Source organism: Helianthus annuus, chromosome 16 (assembly GCF_002127325.2).
Source record: "Helianthus annuus cultivar XRQ/B chromosome 16, HanXRQr2.0-SUNRISE, whole genome shotgun sequence".
Taxonomy (NCBI): domain Eukaryota; kingdom Viridiplantae; phylum Streptophyta; class Magnoliopsida; order Asterales; family Asteraceae; genus Helianthus; species Helianthus annuus.
The window spans coordinates 19,829,228-19,847,712 of NC_035448.2; the positions used below are offsets into that span (position 1 = coordinate 19,829,228).

The window sequence follows — 18,485 nt, forward strand, 5'->3', positions numbered from 1 at the left end:
CACGAGATTGCGACTCGAGACTACGATCGTTGCGACTCGCAACCACAGCGTGATGACTCGAGACCACGCGGTTGCGACTCGCAACCACAACGTGACAAGCCGAAACCTCCTGGTTGCGACTCGAGACCGCCTGGTTGCGAGTGGGCTGTCCATTTTGGTTATTGGGCCAATATGTGTTTAACTTGGGCTATCTGTTGACTGGATTATGTGTTGCTGTTGACTGCTTAATTGTTTAGGCCGGCCCAATAACCCCACGACTGTTTATTTGTATGTATGTTACGTGCCAGTATGTGTTTTACGTGAATGCTTGTATACCGAACCTGACCTATACCGGTAACCATGTTAGGACGTGGTGACCAGCGTGTTTGACCAAGTAACCTAAATCTACCGAGCAACCCAAGGTGAGTTCACAACTTAAAAGCATGCGTCCCGGTGGTTTGGGACACGAGACTAAAACAACCCTATCCCCTTGAAAAGGGGATACCATTTACATACCTTCCCTAGTTATTGGGAACAAAACTTGCTTTCCTTCCCTGGTATTGGGAAACCTTTTGGTTAATTACTGTTTATACGGATTGCAAATAACGGCACTAAACGAAACTCTATCACTCAAGTCCCTACTACAAATACCGATTAGTCGCCGGGGTCAGGCGAACGGGTTATTAGTTGATAGCGCTATTTAGGTGTTTACCAGCCTCACACCGTGCCCTGGTTTGGGATCGGTCGTGAACTAATGTACTCAGGCATCCGTCAATGATGATAGAACATTGACATCGGGGCATCCTGCGGAAACGCAACGGTTACCTAGTGTTCGGTATTGGAAAAACAGTTTAGTCGCTAACTTTTGGGGTAGCTCCCCATGGCATGTATAAACGGATAAATTAACTGGTGAAACAAGTTTTTGGAAATTAAAACTGGACAACTAGTGAACTCACTCAGCATTATTGTTGACCCCTTACTGCATGCTTTGCAGGTAACCCGTGACGAAGGAGCTTGCTGCTTGGGAACGTGTAGTGTCTGTTCACCCTTGTGTTGGGTGTCACCTTATTTTGAATTATGAACTTTGTTTAAACTGCCTTACTTATGCTTCCGCTACTTATTAACTGTTTGAACTTAAAACCTTAAACTCTGAACTTGATTATTTGCTAATCTTATGGTTAGTAAGTATTACTTTTGTTATCAAGTTAATTATTCAGTATAATTGGTGGCTGGATCCTGGTCAGTCACGCCCTCGAAGCGGGTGTTATCCGCAGGTGGATTTTGGGGGTGTGACAATTACTTTTGTAATATAAAAAAAAATAAAAGAGAATATATATATATTAAGCAAGTTGGAAAGCTGAATTGCAAAGGGAATAGTAACCAGCCTTTGAATTGAATCCCCATTTCCAACACATCAAACACTCTCTTCCCTCTTTCTCTCTTCCCTCCAACTTCATGTGTATATGTAATCCTTGAGCCCATAAAACACACATCAGTTTCCCCCAATTTCTGTTGGTAATAACCAAACAAACCACTTCCAAACAATTAGCTAGTTCAATGATTTGAAAAGAAAGAAAGTGATGGGGGATTTTGTGTTTAATTTAAAACATGTTTTGGTGGTATCTTTAGCAATGAATATGTGTTTGATTTGGAAAATAAGTTATGATGAAGAAACAGTAGCAAATAAATGGAGTAGCTGGGAGCAGAAGCTTGGGTTGTGTTTTAATGGTGAGAAACACAAGGACCATGACACCATACTGGCAACGACGTCGTCTGCTGCTGCTGCTCCTTTCGTTAGGGAGAACACTGCTGTAATCAATCTTGACCAGTGAGTACTTACTCCACTACCAAAATCATACTAGTCAATCTTTTTCTATATTTTTTAAATAATAATAATAATATAATGATAATAATAATAATAATAATAATAATAATAATAATAATAATAATTGTTTGAGTATACAAATTCAAAAATAAATATTATTATTATTATTATTATGTTATTCTGAAATGCAATTACCTCTTTATTTTTTATTTATTTTTTTTAACGATAAAATACTCTTAATTTTATTTTAGTTTTTTAACAAAGGTTACATGATCACTATGAATTACACTAAATTTACCTTATGCCAGGAATTAAACCCTATTCTTTCACTAGACATAAAACCTCTATCACCCCACCAAAGTGGTGATAGTGGCAGAGGTTACTTGTAGCCCGGCAGTGTCCTGACCCGTAGTGATTTTTCGCTTAATGTTAATTTTACTGGAGATTTTCAATTTTTTAATGTAAAACATTGGATTTTTAATAGTTCAGCTCTTACTAATTTGGATTTTGAGTGTCCGGCTCCAAGTGATTTTTGATTCAAGCTCCGCTACTAACCTTTGAGTTGGCTTTGGAGGAGGACCGGGTGGGTATATTAAATTTCAAATAATATAAAGGCCAACTAGTTTAAACCATAGTTGTTAAAAGTCATCGCCTCGTGCACCGAGGCCCATTTTCTAGGCGAAGCGAGACAATTGCGCTTTAGTTCTCGAGGTGATAGTTCAGACGAGATTCCGGCGAGATTCCTAGATTCCGGCCAAAGTCTCTAAATTATAGCAAAAAACAGCTAGATTTCTACTTTTACCCAAAGAAAACTACCTTTCTACACCAATACGTTAATATTTTACAACTTTTGATACTAAATAGATGATATTAAATGTTATATAATAGCTTTTTTTAATTTTATCCGAAGAATATTATTACTTTTTAGTGCATAATATATTTTTATTTTATTTTAATTAGGCGCTTTTTTATCAGCCCCTTACTTTTTTTGTGCCTTGCTTCTAGGCCCTAGGCGTGGGTTATGCGCCTAGCGCCTTTAATAACTATGGTTTAAGCAATTAAACCTAGATTTTATTTTAAGCTCAGATAAAAACAAATCCAACTAGTCAAATTGTTAAAAAATTAAATAAAAAAAAACCCAACAATTAAATGGAAATGCCAAAATTAATTGACCTAAATGAAAATTAGATTTTATTACTATTAATGATTTTCTTTAAGTTTATCATCAAGTATAAGATAATTGTGGAATAAACTATCATATGAATAATTCACAACTTTTTAATTTAGTTAATTTGATGAATAGCTCTATGTTGTCAAAAGCGCGTAAGGCGCGCGCCTAGGCGACCGGGCGCAGCTAGGCGCGGCTATAGCGTCTGGTGATGGCTCAGGCGAGAATATGGGTTTTTTTCTGTAAAAACGCTGCTCAGGCGAGCGCCCAGAGCCAGGCGCAGGCGAGAAAAGGTGCGGGATTTAAACAAGTGAGGCGCAATGAAGAAGAAAAAGGAGTGACAAACCGATTTAAGTGCAGCAATCACCTTCTGTGTCTTCATTCTTCTCACGTTCCTTCTTTTTTTTTTTTCTACTTTGCAAGAGCGGCAGTCTTTTTTTTTGACATATACTCCTAGGGTTTTAATGTTTGCGTATTTAAAAAAAAATATTGGGCTTTCCTTTTCTATTTTTGTTATATTTGAGCTTTCTTTTTTATTTACTACTGAGATTTCTGTATCCACGATTTGTGCCATAAATCTTTCAATTAACCTTGTTTATATCTTATTTTCTTATTTATAACAGCTTTTATTTTTCTTATATGAATTATATATAATAATAATTAGATTTTTATTGTATTTGTAAAATAGTATTAATGTAATAGTTGTTAAGGCCTATTATTAAACTAGCCCTAAACAAGTCTAAAACCCCTAAAACTAGTATTTTTGTACTCTGTGCCTCACTTAAAAAAGCCCTCGCTTTTTAGCGCCTTGCGCCTAGGCTCCGGGCGAGACATATGCGCCTTAAGTGCGTGATACGAACCCATGGGTCGACCCATGTCTTGTGGGCAGCTCCAGATGGGTATTTGACCCATTTAATTATCTGCAGAAATGAGTTTTGGGGGGAACGGTTCTGGGAGCAAGTAGTGGGCAGTTTCTAGCAGTTAATTAACTTCTTTTCTTTTATGTTAAATAGGGCAGAATAGGTAATGTTTCAGATGTCGATGTTTATTTTATAAAAATTAGGGTTTTATACCTTTGAAATTGGAGACCTAATCCTTCTCGAATTGGATTATTCTTCTGAGTTCTATCAATGGTTCCATTGCCGGGAAATCGAATGGCATCCTCGACCCGGAACAATCCAAATGGAGGCGGAGTGAATTCAGAGTCTACTGGAGTTCAATTGGCAGCAATTGCTGCTAAACTTGAGTCTCTCAAAGAAGAGGTTGCAGCGCTCAAATCACACGTTCTCTCTAAAGAAAAGAGCAGCGGTTTTGGCTCTGCAAAATTCCAAAATCCAGACGAATATTTGTGCAGCATTAGGCAAACTGGTACTGTACAGGAGTACCGTCAGGAATTTGCAAAGAGGTCGGCACAGGTATTCAATTGGCCAGACAATTGCTTGCTGGGTGTATTTTTAAATGGGCTAAAAGATGAACTAAAAGCTGGAGTTCGAATTCACAAACCCAGGACAGTTTGTGAAGCCATAAATCGTGCAGTTGAATTTGAAGCAAAGGTGCGTTCTCTTCGGGGCAGGAGGGCTGAGGTCAAAGAAACTTTCAAGCTGTTTGAAGCTTCCGAGGAGACAGTTGAGAAGGTTCAACAGGAAACCTTAGAGCCTGTTACTAACCAGGAAGAGAAGATGGCTGAAATCAGCTTACACGTGATCCTTGATGAGGCAGAAGATCAGACCCATCCGGAAGGCGGAGAACATGAGAATCACGGGGATGAATTGGCTGCAATCAGTTTGCAAGCAATTACAAATGACTTATCAATTCTCTGTGGCAGGTCTAGTGGACCCATTGCAAGGCCATCATCAAAGGTACCCGCCACGCCTATGGTTACGGTTATTAAAAGTTGGGAAATCGACCTGCAACGACATTCTGTCTTAGCTCGTATATGGGTCCACGAAGCGGATCAGCCTGCAATTAAATGGCTTATTGCTTGGCATAACGTTTTTCCCTTCTTTCGACTTGAGGACAAGTCGATTTTCCGGGCCGGAAGTATTGATACGAACCCATGGGTCGACCCATGTCTTGTGGGCAGCTCCAGATGGGTATTTGACCCATTTAATTATCTGCAGAAATGAGTTTTGGGGGGAACGGTTCTGGGAGCAAGTAGTGGGCAGTTTCTAGCAGTTAATTAACTTCTTTTCTTTTATGTTAAATAGGGCAGAATAGGTAATGTTTCAGATGTCGATGTTTATTTTATAAAAATTAGGGTTTTATACCTTTGAAATTGGAGACCTAATCCTTCTCGAATTGGATTATTCTTCTGAGTTCTATCAGTGCGCCTTGCGCTTTTGACAACATAGGAATAGCTACGATGTTCGGTTTGTATTTTTGCTTATTTTTAGTTTTCGTATCTTCGTACTAACACCGAATAATATTTTTATTAACATTTCGATGTAGATTTTATTGAAAACGAACTTTCATTCAAAATCAAGTTTTTTTATATTATAAACTACATCGAGTATCTTCACTGTCAAAGAATTGAACCGATGCCAACAAAATAATATCAATACCAATATTAATATTCATTTTTTTATAACTTTTGATTGATGTAAAATACGTGTGATATGTTTTTAGGAGACAACATTTGTCGATTAAACTATTCCACTTTGAAATTCATACATGCTTCCCGTTGTATCACACAAACACCAATTATAAATAAAGCTGTATGTATATATGTTTGATTAAACTAGTTAAGTACAAGTATAACTAATCAAAGAAGTGTAACAAAATCCAAATATAAAATAAAATGGAAAAACGACAAGACGTTAAGGTGCGCCAAATTATGCTAGACTAGAGACAAAGACAAGACGACGTGAATTACGACGGTGAATGTCAGTGTTACCCGTTTTCTCGTTTTTTACCCCCAAAATTTGACTTCCCGATTCTCGGGTCTACCGTTTTATTCTACTGTGCATTCTGGGTTAAAGTGCCCATCGAACCGATGTTTTAAATACCGGTATAAACCGATTGGTTAATCCGGTAATACTAGATACTGGACACAGGTCTGGTACGATAAAGGCGGGTAAGCCCGAATACGATATGTCTTATGTACAGGTGGTAAATCCGGTTCTACCGGTTCAAAGCGTTGAACCGGTTTGCATTATCTTAAAATTTGATTTCTACATTTAAAAGATAATATTGAGCTTCCATATATTTCCGTTAATTAGCCTAGTGCATTCCATTCCAATATTCCATTGTTGTTGTAACCGTTACCCACCTCGTATAATGTTTATGTAATATTGTTTATCTAATTGAGATTGGATCATTTTTTTAGATGAATATGTATTTTATGGAATTACAGGGTTAACTAGTAACCCGGTTAAACCGCCCGGTACAATCCGGTTCAACTGGTTGAACCATTTCATAGCCCAACCAGGTATGATTTAAAAACCGGTTTTTAAAACATTGACCACAACTGACTGGGCCGGATCTTATATAGAGTGCAAGAGGTGAGACCGTATATCGCCTGTTTTTTTGGGGTCCAAATTTAAAAAACAAACTTTATATATATAATTATTTTGAAACAAAAAACTATAAATTTAAAAACCCAGTAACTTATTTAAACAACTAACCTTTTTATTAAACTAACTCAATTAAGTAAACCCAATAACCTGTTTAGTTTGGCCCATCTAAACTTTTTTAGTTTAACCACTCATTTATATAAAAGTTTATATTCTAGGGGCCCATTTTTTCTATTTGCATAGGGCACCCGAATCCTCGGAAATGGCCCTGTAACTGATGCAGGCCGATAACTCGAATGCCCGACTCGTATGTGAACGGACAGAAATGTGGAAGAGGGTTAAAAGAAGATCCATAACTCACAAAATAATAATCTCGTTTGGGTTTCTCTAAACATTAATGATTTACATTGCTTTGCTGTTTTATGCTTTCTTCATGTACCTTGTTCTTTCAACAGAATAATAATAATAATAGTAATAAGATAATAATAACTTTTCCACTTTAATTATGTAATTAGTTTATTTAAAGTAGCATAAAGGAGAATTGTTATTGCATGATCAGCTGGCTGCTTTTAAACAAACAGTATACTTCTGTTCATCGTTGAATCAAACACTTCAAGTGTCATATTGGTTTTTCTGTGGAAAATAATGAAAAGTTCACGTGTATTAATGTGAAACTGTTTATGCTCATGTGGTTGGTTAAAGTCCACAAAACAAAACATGTTACCATGTCAGTCTCATGGCCATCATGCTTAACTTGTTCCTTTTGTTTTTGTTTTATAAAATAATAGTTTAGGACTTTAGGTATCACTATAAAATAATAATGCACATTCGGGTAATAAGGCGATTGAACTATTCACTTATCTCGAGCCGGGGTCTCACTAGAAGCAGCCTCTCTATTCCTACGGAGTAGAGGTTGTTATAGACAAGATCTGCATTACAAACCTAACTAACTCAATACAATATTTTAATCCCTATTGCTTGCATATGTTATATTCTTTTTGTTTACTAACTTTAAGTCCACATTTGGATCTTTACACATGTTACCATGTTTCTAGTATTTTTAAACCTTACAAGGATTCTTTAACCATAACATGACCGGGCGGGCCATTGTTTAATTACTAATTTTACTTATTTTTTTAACATGTGACACTTCTTAGTGGCGACCCGACCATGTATGAGAACTTTTGGAAACAAAAGGGCAAAGAAACAACCGTTGTGACTTCCAGTTGGCAACATATAAGCTACTTTTCGGACATAAAAAACATATGCTGGTTTTTGGAGCGCGGGCTCATGAGTGCCATCACGAGGCTGCACAAAGTTGTCGGCAATGCGGTCACAGAGGGTCGACACATTGTAGTGGGAACGGGCTCTTCACAACTTTATCAGGCTGCACTTTATGCACTTTCACCTCATAATGCTTCGGAGCCCATAAACGTCGTGTCTGCTGCTCCATTTTACTCGGTAATCAAACCCTTAATCCTTTAAGTTTAAATTACAAACTACTGTTTACTAGTTTATTAAGTCACACATGGATTCATAACTGTATGCATGCTTTTCTACAACTATTTATTGATCCCTTTTTGTGAAAGCAAAAGCAAAAACAAAAATGAGAAAAGTTTCAATATTGGGTTTGTGTGTACTAGCATTAAAGAGGGTTTAATGGCTTTGTACCTTGTGCTTGTTGCTTGCATATCTATTAATGTGGTGTTTGCATGTGCCGGCGAGACATGTGTTTATGTCACTCATGAAGGCATTTAGTGATTCAATCCGTTGCACCTACGGATTTGGTGAAACTGAGATAACTTAGCTTGGAACTTGGATATTCACTTACAGGAAAACAACATGGCTTTAACAAGTCAACAGATTCCTATGTCAACTTAAATATATCACATAATACTTGAAATTCAAGTTATCTAAAATGACCATGGTTTCATTAAATATTATTCCTTCCGATTTTTGAACACACATACATGTCGTCGTCGTCATCATCATCATGATGTGGGATCACTAAATAGAGATTAAAAAAGTACATTATGGTTATGATTATGTGATACAAAGCTCATTCACGGGCTAGCAGACTCATACTTGGACTAACCGCACATAAGCAAATGGACTAGAAAATAGCCCAACTCAAAAAGAGCATAATTTGGCTATGTCTGGAGTTATAGGTCCATAAGTAATAGATAGAAAAAATCTCAACGGGCCAGATCGTGTGCAAACTAGCATATGCGTTTTGGCTCAACTGTCTAACCCAAATTCTATCATCTAGAGCCTTGACCTTTAGACTCGATGATAAGCAAGAGTAATCTCGTTGTTATTGTTTATGCTTCCACTTTGTGTCATTTTGATTAAATCGTTAAAAATTGCTTGCAGTCTTACCCGCTGATGACAGACTACTTGAAATCCGGGCTACACAAATGGGCTGGTGACGCAAAGGAGTTTAACAAACAAGAACCTTACATTGAGCTAGTCACATCTCCTAACAACCCTGATGGATCCACAAGACAAGATGTAGTCAAAAGGGATAAAGGAATCTTGATTCATGATCTTGCTTATTATTGGCCACAATACACACCGATTTTATCGCCTGCAGACTACGATATAATGCTCTTTACTGTCTCCAAAAGTACTGGCCATGCTGGTTCCCGAATCGGGTACTTTCTCATCGCCTTATCAAGTCTTGTTTCCGTTGACCTTTTTTGGTCAAACATCAATTTAACTCGAAATGTTGCAGTTGGGCTCTTGTGAAAGATAGAGAGATTGCTAGAAAAATGACCACATTTATAGAGATCAACACTATTGGTGTATCTAAAGATTCACAAATCCGAGCAGCAAAGATTCTGGAAGCCATATCCGATAGCTGTGATCATGCCAACGAAAAAGATGCGGAAACTTTCTTTGATTATAGCTACAAACTCATGGCAGAGAGATGGAAGGAAATTAGAGAAGCCGTGAGTAAAACCGAGCTTTTCAGTTTGCCAGATTTCCAACAGGAAACATGTTCATTCAGCGGCCGAACTTTTGGGCAGCTTCCTGGTAACTTCACAAACTTTGTTTACGGTTTCTTTTACATGTAAGAGCGCGTAACAATTTTTTTTTTTAACGCAGCATTTGCTTGGTTAAAATGTGAGGGAGACGTGGATGATTGTGAAGGGTTTCTGAGGAAGCATAAGATTTTAACAAGAGGTGGGAAGCACTTTGGGGCTAGCATGAAGTATGTGAGGGTGAGCATGTTAAGTAGAGAAAAAGAATTCAAGCTTTTAACTCAGAGGCTGCCTGCAATTGTCTCTTGAAAGATGACGGGGCCGGTTAGATCTGTAAAAAGATGTTTTCTGTATGTTGGTGATGTTTTACGTGACTATTTGTGCGGGTCATTAGGCTTGTTCTTGACAAACCATAAGTGATCTAAATAGCTGATATAATTCATGTATGACCAACCTTAGTTCCAAGACTTCATGATGTTGTTGTGTTGTGTCGCGTGCGCGATATTTGTAAGGTAGATTCTACCCAAAACTACTCCTAAGCTAATCTACACAGAGTATTGAATGTGGAAATGTATTTGTTTCTCTATGTATTTATACTAGTTAGAAGATTAAACTGTCATCTAACAAACTTAACTACCCTAACAACTATATTGAAGAAACAACGGCCTATCGAGTAAGATCTGGGTTTGAGCTCACAAGAGGGTTTGATCCGAGTACCACCAGGTTACGTCAAGGAATGAATCTACAAAACAGAAAACGCCATTATACTCGCCACAGGAAGGGGTATCTATCTGTGACCACTTTTCAGCGTGAGAATACGTACGTTTCGTCTTCACCGATGAAATATGATTAAGAGAGAGAATGGTGAATATTGGCTAACCTTTCATGATTGTTATACTAGGATTAGCTACCTGCCGCTTTCGTCATGGGTGGCGTCCCCTTTAAGGTATAACCGCTTAAGAGTGACATCTAGCTTTCTATTAATGGGCATCATATAGTGGCATAGTGCCTTCTATTGGTGTGGACATCATGTAGTGGCTAATATTGGTGGACATAGTTGGCATTGAAGCCCTTTTTGATGAGATGGGCTTTGTAGCCCTTTTAGGGAGTGGGTCAGTCCTATGGGTCTGGGCCCATATCTCTTCATATATCCTTTATTCTAAATTTCGTACAAGATATAATACCCATGACCCATCTCCTCTTCTTTTCGTGATTTACATCATCAAACCTAATTTGTTCATGCATGTTTAAACGAACAACCAATAATTTATTCATAAACTACTAGGTTAGTTCCCCGTGTGTTACACGGGTTGAACAATTTAAACTATATAGTATAGATATTTCATGTAAATGCAAAACAAAGACATAGACATTTACATACCACATTGACATAAATGAGTTAATATAAATGTAACCCATCAACTCGTACATATTAATTAATGTCGTAGAGTTCAATAAGACGGCTTTAATGTCGGTTGAATAAGGTCAATCAGAGTCTATTTGATACCCTTTGTACGACTTCTTATTTTCTGAATCTTTGTATTTGATTCTAAACCTATTATTAATATTATTGATAATAATTTTAGTTATAACGTGCTACCAACGTTGAGGAGATGGGGACGTAAAAGCATGCTAAGTAGCATCGAACGAAGACCAAAACTGGGTAAAGCGTAAAAAACACGAATTTCCAACACAAAGTGACTTACGTGACGTAAAACGTAGAAGGAGTCGAATTTATAACGATGCGTATTAGAAAGTGGAGGGGGGTAAAACAAACTTAAAAGACCAAATGTGATCACCAATTACGAATGAAAAAAAAAAACCACGACTGGCCAAATGTGACTATCAAACACTGCGCTAAATAGCAACGAACGACGAACAAATCCGAGAAAAACGTAAAACAAAAACTAAAATTATTTAACCTCTGTGACACAAATTATAAAACCTAAAGTTTTGTTACAAAATGAAAAATCATAATTCCAAAAAAAAAAAAAAAAAAAAAAAGACAAAAAGACAAAAAAATATAATATTCCTCCCTATGTTATTAAAATTAAAATTGAGAGATTTAATAATAATAATAATAAGGATAAGGATAATAAAATATTTTTTATATATAATATTAAAATTGAAATTAAGAGATTTATAGATGATAATAATAATAATAATAATAATAATAATAATAATAATAATAATAATAATAATAATAATAATAATAATAATAAGGATAAGGATATAAAATATTTTTAAATAAAAATATAATTGTGAAGTTGAAGGAGAAATTGCCACGTGGCATTAATTGTAGTCTTTTATTAATATTTAGATTCATATAACATCACATATATAACTTATATTTATTTTTAAAATTTTAACATTATTATATCTATTTATTATATTATATAATTATATTATATAAGTAATAATAATTGAAACCCGGCAACAACTTTCTATTTGTTTTTTGACTTATATTAAATTAGTCAGATGACGAATATACCCCTTGCTAATGAACCGAACAAACATGAACAAGAACTTGTTCGTGTTCGTTCATAAGGAATCAACATGCTCATCAGGGCCGGTCCGTTAGGCTTACCAATCTAGGCATGGTTCTAGGGCCACCAAAAATCAAGGGTCTCCAGTTTTTAGTAAAGTTTTATATATTGTATATGTATCAGGCTCAAATAAAAAGCAAAACGAAACCATGTTTTTTTTAATAAAGTTACGCAGATAAAAATTGTTTAGGAAAAAAAATCCACATTCAAGACCCAGTTTCGAAATTAAAACACAGTCATAACTGCAGTTTGTAGCAACCATCTACCACTCGACCTCATCCGAATTCCGTGAATCAGCGCCAAAAATCCCTAAAATTGAGCCGCAGTCATCGTTCCTACCTCCTATCGCAACCTGCTCTTTCGATTTTCTAGGTTATCGGCTACCACTAGCGGTAATCACTCATAGCGTCGGGTCTGTCGGGATCGGCTATAACTTTAGCAACTAATTTTTCTATTAATCTCTATATGTTTTGCAAAAGGGCCTCCACTTCGTAGTCCGCTTAGGGTCTACAAAAACGCTGAAACGACCTTGATGCTCATGAAGTGTTCACAAACGTTTACCGAACGAGATTTTTTGTTCGTATTCTCATGAACTGTTCACGAACGTAAACGAACACAAAAACACAAAGAAATGTTCATGAACACAAACGAATGTTCATGTATACAAAAAAAACTATACAAACGAATATATATTCATTTTACAATATAATCTACATTTCTCATCACAAAAATTACGAAAAATTAAAACAAAAAAATTAGTAGTAGGAAAGTTGGCAAATACGTATAGTATAACTAGGGCTTCAACTTTTTTTTTTAAAAATAAAACCAATAAAATAAAAATATAACATATAAAAACCTTTAAGTGAACAAACACAAATGAACATAAATGGACACATTAACGAACGTTCAGGGACATAAACGAACGAACACATCCTCTGTTCACGTTTGTTCGTCTCTGTTCACATTCGTTCGTTTTAGCTTAACGAACAAAATTTTTTGCTCGTGTTCATTCATTTAATAAACGAACGAACATAAACGAACTTCCCGCCAACCGATTTACAAACCGTTCACTGAAGATTCGGTTCGTTTACGACACTGCTAATTACATTATTTGATTTCCTTATTCTTTATTCATCTGCATATAACCATTACACAACAACAATAACATCAAGAACCTTATTAAATCTACAGGCCCTACCCAACTAGACCCATTACCAGCTTCACAAGACCTCAGGCCCAATCCGTTTCTTGGGTCTTTAGGCCCATATCTTTCACCTTCTGGCCCAAATACCCAGTTGTATAACCTCTCCTCTTACGTCTCCAGCCACTCGTCCGCCGGAAGTAGCTCACTATGTAGGCTAGTGATGAAAGAGCCGTGATTCCAAAAGCTACCGACGTTAAGAACCCGGTGACCATCAACCCGACGGTCAGTATCGCCGGGAGCAGAACGGGGCTGAAAATGAAGAAAACTGGAGTGGCGATGGTGAGTCCGATAAGAGTTCCGGTGAGAATGAGGCCGGAGAGAAGGAAGCAGAGGCCGCCAATGGGAAAGAGGGTCAGGACTGCTAGGAGTTTTGACGTAGAATATACATTATTTTGATGAAAATGAGTGTTGGTGTTTATGGGATGATGCTGCTGCTGGTGGTGGTGCTCCGCCATTGACGGTGGTGGGTGGGTGCGGTTTGGTAAGGAGGGGGTGGGTGGGTGGGGGTATGTAAAGAGGATAAGGGTTTGGACACGTGGATAATAATGACAGATGTTAGTTTACACAACTTACAAGTCGATATGTACACGGATAGATAAACTGGTGAAATTTGTCATCATACACCGAGGCGAGTTCGTTCGGCGTATGTTTGGTTTGTTAGGATATTGATACGGTACTGACTCGCTTAAACCTTGTATTTAAAATAAAATATATATTAGGTTAGAACTCTGTGTATTACACGGAGTGAATAAAAGTAATTTATATATTAAGTAATAAAAAAAGGTATATCTTAAAAAATCATATTTATTACAGAGTTGAATTTACTCGTATATTACACGGATAAATAAATATAATATAATTGGTTAAAACATGTAGTCATCATGATGTAAACATAAAAATTGGACTTTGATATACTATTTTCTTATTATAACATTTTATTTTATTTTTTATTTATTATAAGGTTAAATTGTTAAATAAATTTGAATGCCAAATGAATTATCATTAAACGTCAAGTTAATTATGAACGTCTAACTCTAGTTTTATATATGTTTGATATGAAATGTCAAGTTAATTAAGAACGTCTAACTCTAGTTTTATATTATGTTAATATACATGTTATTTTGTTATAAGTGATTATTTATGTATTTATTGTTACTTGTATTTTCATTTATAGTTTTAATTAAAAAAAGATTATTTGTGCTTATTTTGTTATTACTTAAATATGTTCACTTAGAATTTTAATTTAAAAAATAAGGTTATTTATGCTTATTTTGTGGTTACTTAAATACGATTCTTGCAACATAGTATTAATTTTAGTATTGTGTAATAAAGCAAAGGCATGAGAAATTATAAAGAAAACACAAAAGGGTAAAAGATTACAAGAAGGCGAGGATGCATAATAATTTAAATTATTATTATGTAATAAGAAATAGTGAAATTGAAAAAATTGTGACTCTATTTATTTTCTTCTAAATCATCAACTAAAACAGAGAATTACTTTTTTTATTTTTAATTAAGTTGAACCATTATCATTGGTCCAATTCAATCTAAATTCAATCTAACATTAAATCAAAATTACCTATTATTGTACAATTAGGATATAATATTCAAAATTTTAGTCATAATAGCCAAATATTTATTAGTGATAATTGATTTATTAAATTTGGTATTAATAAATTTGTTTGACTAAATAGATTCTTGGATTAAAGGTGGTTGTATATACGATTTAGCCACATTTATATATGTAAACATATAGTTGATAAATATTTGCCTATTAAACAATCATTATATATGAGTTAATAGTTTATCTATAATTAATTAGAAGAGATTAAACTAAAATTATAATTATCTATAAGAGATGACCTAATATGATGACAAGTGTACCTAAAGTGGTTTCTTTTATTATATAGTATAGATTTTTTTGTTATTGTAGAGTAGGGATAGACAATTTTTTGAACAATGCCAGTATTATTACCTATATTCATTTTTATAGTATTTATTTATGATAAAAGTTAAAATCTATACTTTTTTATTTCACTACTAGTAATTCGTGTAAATATGTAGACCATCTTTTGTGTAGTAAGGTAATTAATATACAGCTTTCCCGCTGTATCACATAGAGAAAATTAGGGGTGTCTATCGTGTCGGTTAGTGGGTTGACGTGTTGCGGGTTGGTGAGTGAAATGTATAACCCGATCCCGATCCATATTATTATCAATGTCAAAGATCGCACACACATAAATTCTGGTCAATCCGAATATGTTTAGTGATTAGTATAAGTGTGACAAGCAAATAATATGGTGTGGCAAAATTATCATTATTATGACTAACATATAACACAAAAACATAATTAAAAACAAAATTCTAAATACTTGAACCGGTTAATACGTCAATCGTTATACAGGTCAACCGAACCCGAGTTGTTTTTAATACGGGTTAACCCGAATCCGATCTATTTTTAAAACAAGTCGTGCTAGTCGACCCAAACCTTTTTTTCGAGTTAGGTCTTGAAGAAGCATGGACCTGAGCGGGTCGGTTCTTCTTACGGTGATGAATACGAACGTGGCCACACCTCATCTTCTCCGTCTCATCCTAGACCTGCAAATAAGAAGAGAGAAACGTGGGCAATGTAGAGACGGCCGGTAGAGGAAGAATCCCCTATTTCCAGCTACAAAAGTGTTGCCCTATATCTCATGCCCTAATGAGGAGGTAGAGACCTCCTTATATAGGAGATATGGGAAAACCCTAACCTCAATGGGCCAGGCCCAGTTAGGGGTTGTCTCTACGAGCCCACAGCCTAGTGTAGTATAAACTACAATGCGCTGGGCTTCGCGGGTTAGTACACAATAATAATAATATATAATTAATAAAAAAGTGATAAATAGCAGGAAAGTCCGACCGTTCGGGTCGGGTCCGGTACCATACCTCGTCATGTCCCCCAGTCTAGTGTTGCTCCCGCGTGCAAGCGTGGGAGGAGCACTTAGACTTATTAGGAGCTCGAGAGTGAAGATCACTAATTTTAGGCTTACATGTCGTCCGGGTGCGAGAAAGTCGCCGGCCACGTTTGTTGCGGTTGTCGTTGGCTGTGAGTAGAGATAAGCAATGAATAGTATACGATTGCTCATCGTGGAAATTGGTTGGGTAAACCTGACGCACGCTGATTGGTTATAGAAAATTGTCGTTTGAATTACCACGAGCTTGTTAAGGTTGCGCATATGCGGTTGGGTCCCGCGTGTGAGCCTTGGAGCAGGCTGAGTTTTGGTAGTTCAGTGTCTCGCCCTTGGATGACTTTTGCGGATGTGGCCCTGCCTTAGCGGTGTGCACGCAGTCGTGTGGGCTACTGTAGAATATCCACCTTGTGGTGTGACTTTTGTTGGTTAACACATGGTGCGCTAACGGCGTTCAACTCATTGAAAGAGTTGATGTTGATGTGAGGACGGTCCTTACCACGCGCCCGTGTCATCGGGGTCTCCGTTGTCGTAATGTGCAGCCATTGGTGGTCATAGATGCATATGTGGATGTTATGCCACCTTAGGCGAATGTGAAACCGCTGGTGGTTGTACCAGTCGTTATTGATGATCCGGTTATAGCAGTTATCGTTGCCGTCGAAAAGAATGATATATAATGCACCCCTGCAGAAGTGCTTGCTATTCTCAGTGACCTCGGAAGGGTGCTTAGAGCGTTATTTATGTTCCCCACAATATTTGTATAATTGTGGGACAAGTACTTGGTTTTTCATCAGTGGTTGTGCATCTATTACCAAGATACCCACTGGAGTACTAGTGGTTGAATACATCTATTACCAAGATGCCCACTCTTAGCGCTGTATAATTTGATCATCTGACTTTGTTATTATGAAAATATTTCGTGTCAGAGTTGTCTTTTACCGTGATATGCAGTTCAAATGCGGTGGTATGTTGTGTTTACAAATGTTTATATGAACACTTGTAGATATCAGAAAGTGCTTTATAACCCGCGCGGCGTTAATGAACACTTGAACAACAAAGTGCTTTCTACGCGCTTGGCGTGAGTGAACACTCGTTGAGATAATAAAATGCTTTATACACGTTAGGCGTGAATGAGCACTTTATGTAAGCTACTACGTTCTTTTCTTGGACGTGCACCGGCGTGTGGGATGCTTATAGTAGGTGGCATGTCTGTTTACCTCGCCGACTGTGGCGTGAGGGTTTTCTGTTATCCGTGCCACATATTGGTGTGGAGAATACATATCTGAATAAGTATTTTTCCTGTCGCATAGCGTGTGGAATACTTATTCGAATAATCAAGTATATTGGTTTTGTTGTACGTTTGTCTTGACTACCAAATTACATATGTTGTGTCAAGTGGTATAGTCGTAGGGCAAATGATGTGAGAAGTGTAGATATCGTATGGCACATCAAAATAACCACATTATATAAGAATCTATGCAGGATAATATGTAGTGGATATCACCTTAATGGGTAGCCTGAGAGAAAATGATCACTTTTAAGGCGTAATGGCGCTATACCCTACTAGTCCCTCAGTTCAGTGCTGCTAAAGTATGTTAGTAGCTTTGAACTTGATAGGTACTAAAAAGAAATCGACAAGTAAATATGTAGTATAACATGCGAAGAAGACTCTGACATGCTTATTAATCGACTTAAACTGCTCGGTCAATCGTCAGTTTCTTTCCCTCTCGAATTTCTACATAGCAATTATAATTTTCGGGCATAATACCCCCATAAATAACGAAGTTCTGCCTCGTTCTAAGTATCATAACCCCGGTTACGTATTAGATACGCTGCCCGATTGATCCAGGGTTCCGTAACGGCAGTCGTGGTTCTGCCCGACGTAGTCGTTGGAATGCCGTCTCTGGGAGGGTATTACTAATATAAATATTGGGTTATTATACTAACGCGTGTGCATTTGTGTAATTTATAGATAATCACCAGGAAATCCTTAAGGAAAACCCTAAGACAGCAATGTGAGTAATCTTCTTTTTGCAAACTGTTTTTACAAAACCTCACTAAATTAACACAATATTAAGCAGTGATTGAGTATTTGTATTCTACAATTATCGTCGGTATGTTGTGGTTTTGTATACGAAATTTGTTACTACATTGTGAGTGGTAACATGACCACAAGTCGGGTTGACAGTACCGTGGGTGATAATTAAAGTAGATGGAAACAAATGTAATTGTGCGACCGAACTCAATACTGTACAATGGTTTTACTTATCTTGATTAAACTGAGATTCACTCACCAGTATTTCCCACTGACAAAATGTT

The 18,485-nt window shown here is 36.6% G+C and overlaps 2 protein-coding genes across 2 annotated transcripts; one reads left to right on the forward strand and one right to left on the reverse strand.

The window, feature by feature from the left end:
- The first annotated feature begins 1,334 nt into the window (after positions 1-1,334).
- LOC110915440 (tryptophan aminotransferase-related protein 2) lies at positions 1,335-10,038 on the forward strand. The gene is made up of 5 exons (XM_022160131.2): positions 1,335-1,807; positions 7,642-7,945; positions 8,858-9,138; positions 9,219-9,520; positions 9,593-10,038. Exons 1-5 carry the CDS (start codon positions 1,560-1,562, stop codon positions 9,775-9,777), a joined length of 1,320 nt encoding a protein of 439 aa, XP_022015823.1. The 5' UTR covers positions 1,335-1,559; the 3' UTR covers positions 9,778-10,038.
- A 3,078-nt stretch (positions 10,039-13,116) lies between these two features.
- Positions 13,117-13,722, reverse strand: LOC110919066 (oleosin). Its single transcript, XM_022163343.2, has one exon. It carries the CDS (start codon positions 13,671-13,673, stop codon positions 13,245-13,247), a length of 429 nt encoding a protein of 142 aa, XP_022019035.1. The 5' UTR covers positions 13,674-13,722; the 3' UTR covers positions 13,117-13,244.
- Between the last annotated feature and the right edge of the window lie 4,763 nt (positions 13,723-18,485).

Excerpts from the sequence above, each read along its gene's own strand:
- LOC110919066 (XM_022163343.2), bottom strand. The coding sequence starts at position 13,673 with ATGGCGGAGCACCACCACCAGCAGCAGCATCATCCCATAAACACCAAC.
- LOC110915440 (XM_022160131.2), top strand. The coding sequence starts at position 1,560 with ATGGGGGATTTTGTGTTTAATTTAAAACATGTTTTGGTGGTATCTTTA. Across the intron at positions 7,946-8,857 it reads CTGCTGCTCCATTTTACTCG|TCTTACCCGCTGATGACAGA; the intron begins GTAATCAAACCC and ends AATTGCTTGCAG. Across the intron at positions 9,139-9,218 it reads CATGCTGGTTCCCGAATCGG|TTGGGCTCTTGTGAAAGATA; the intron begins GTACTTTCTCAT and ends GAAATGTTGCAG.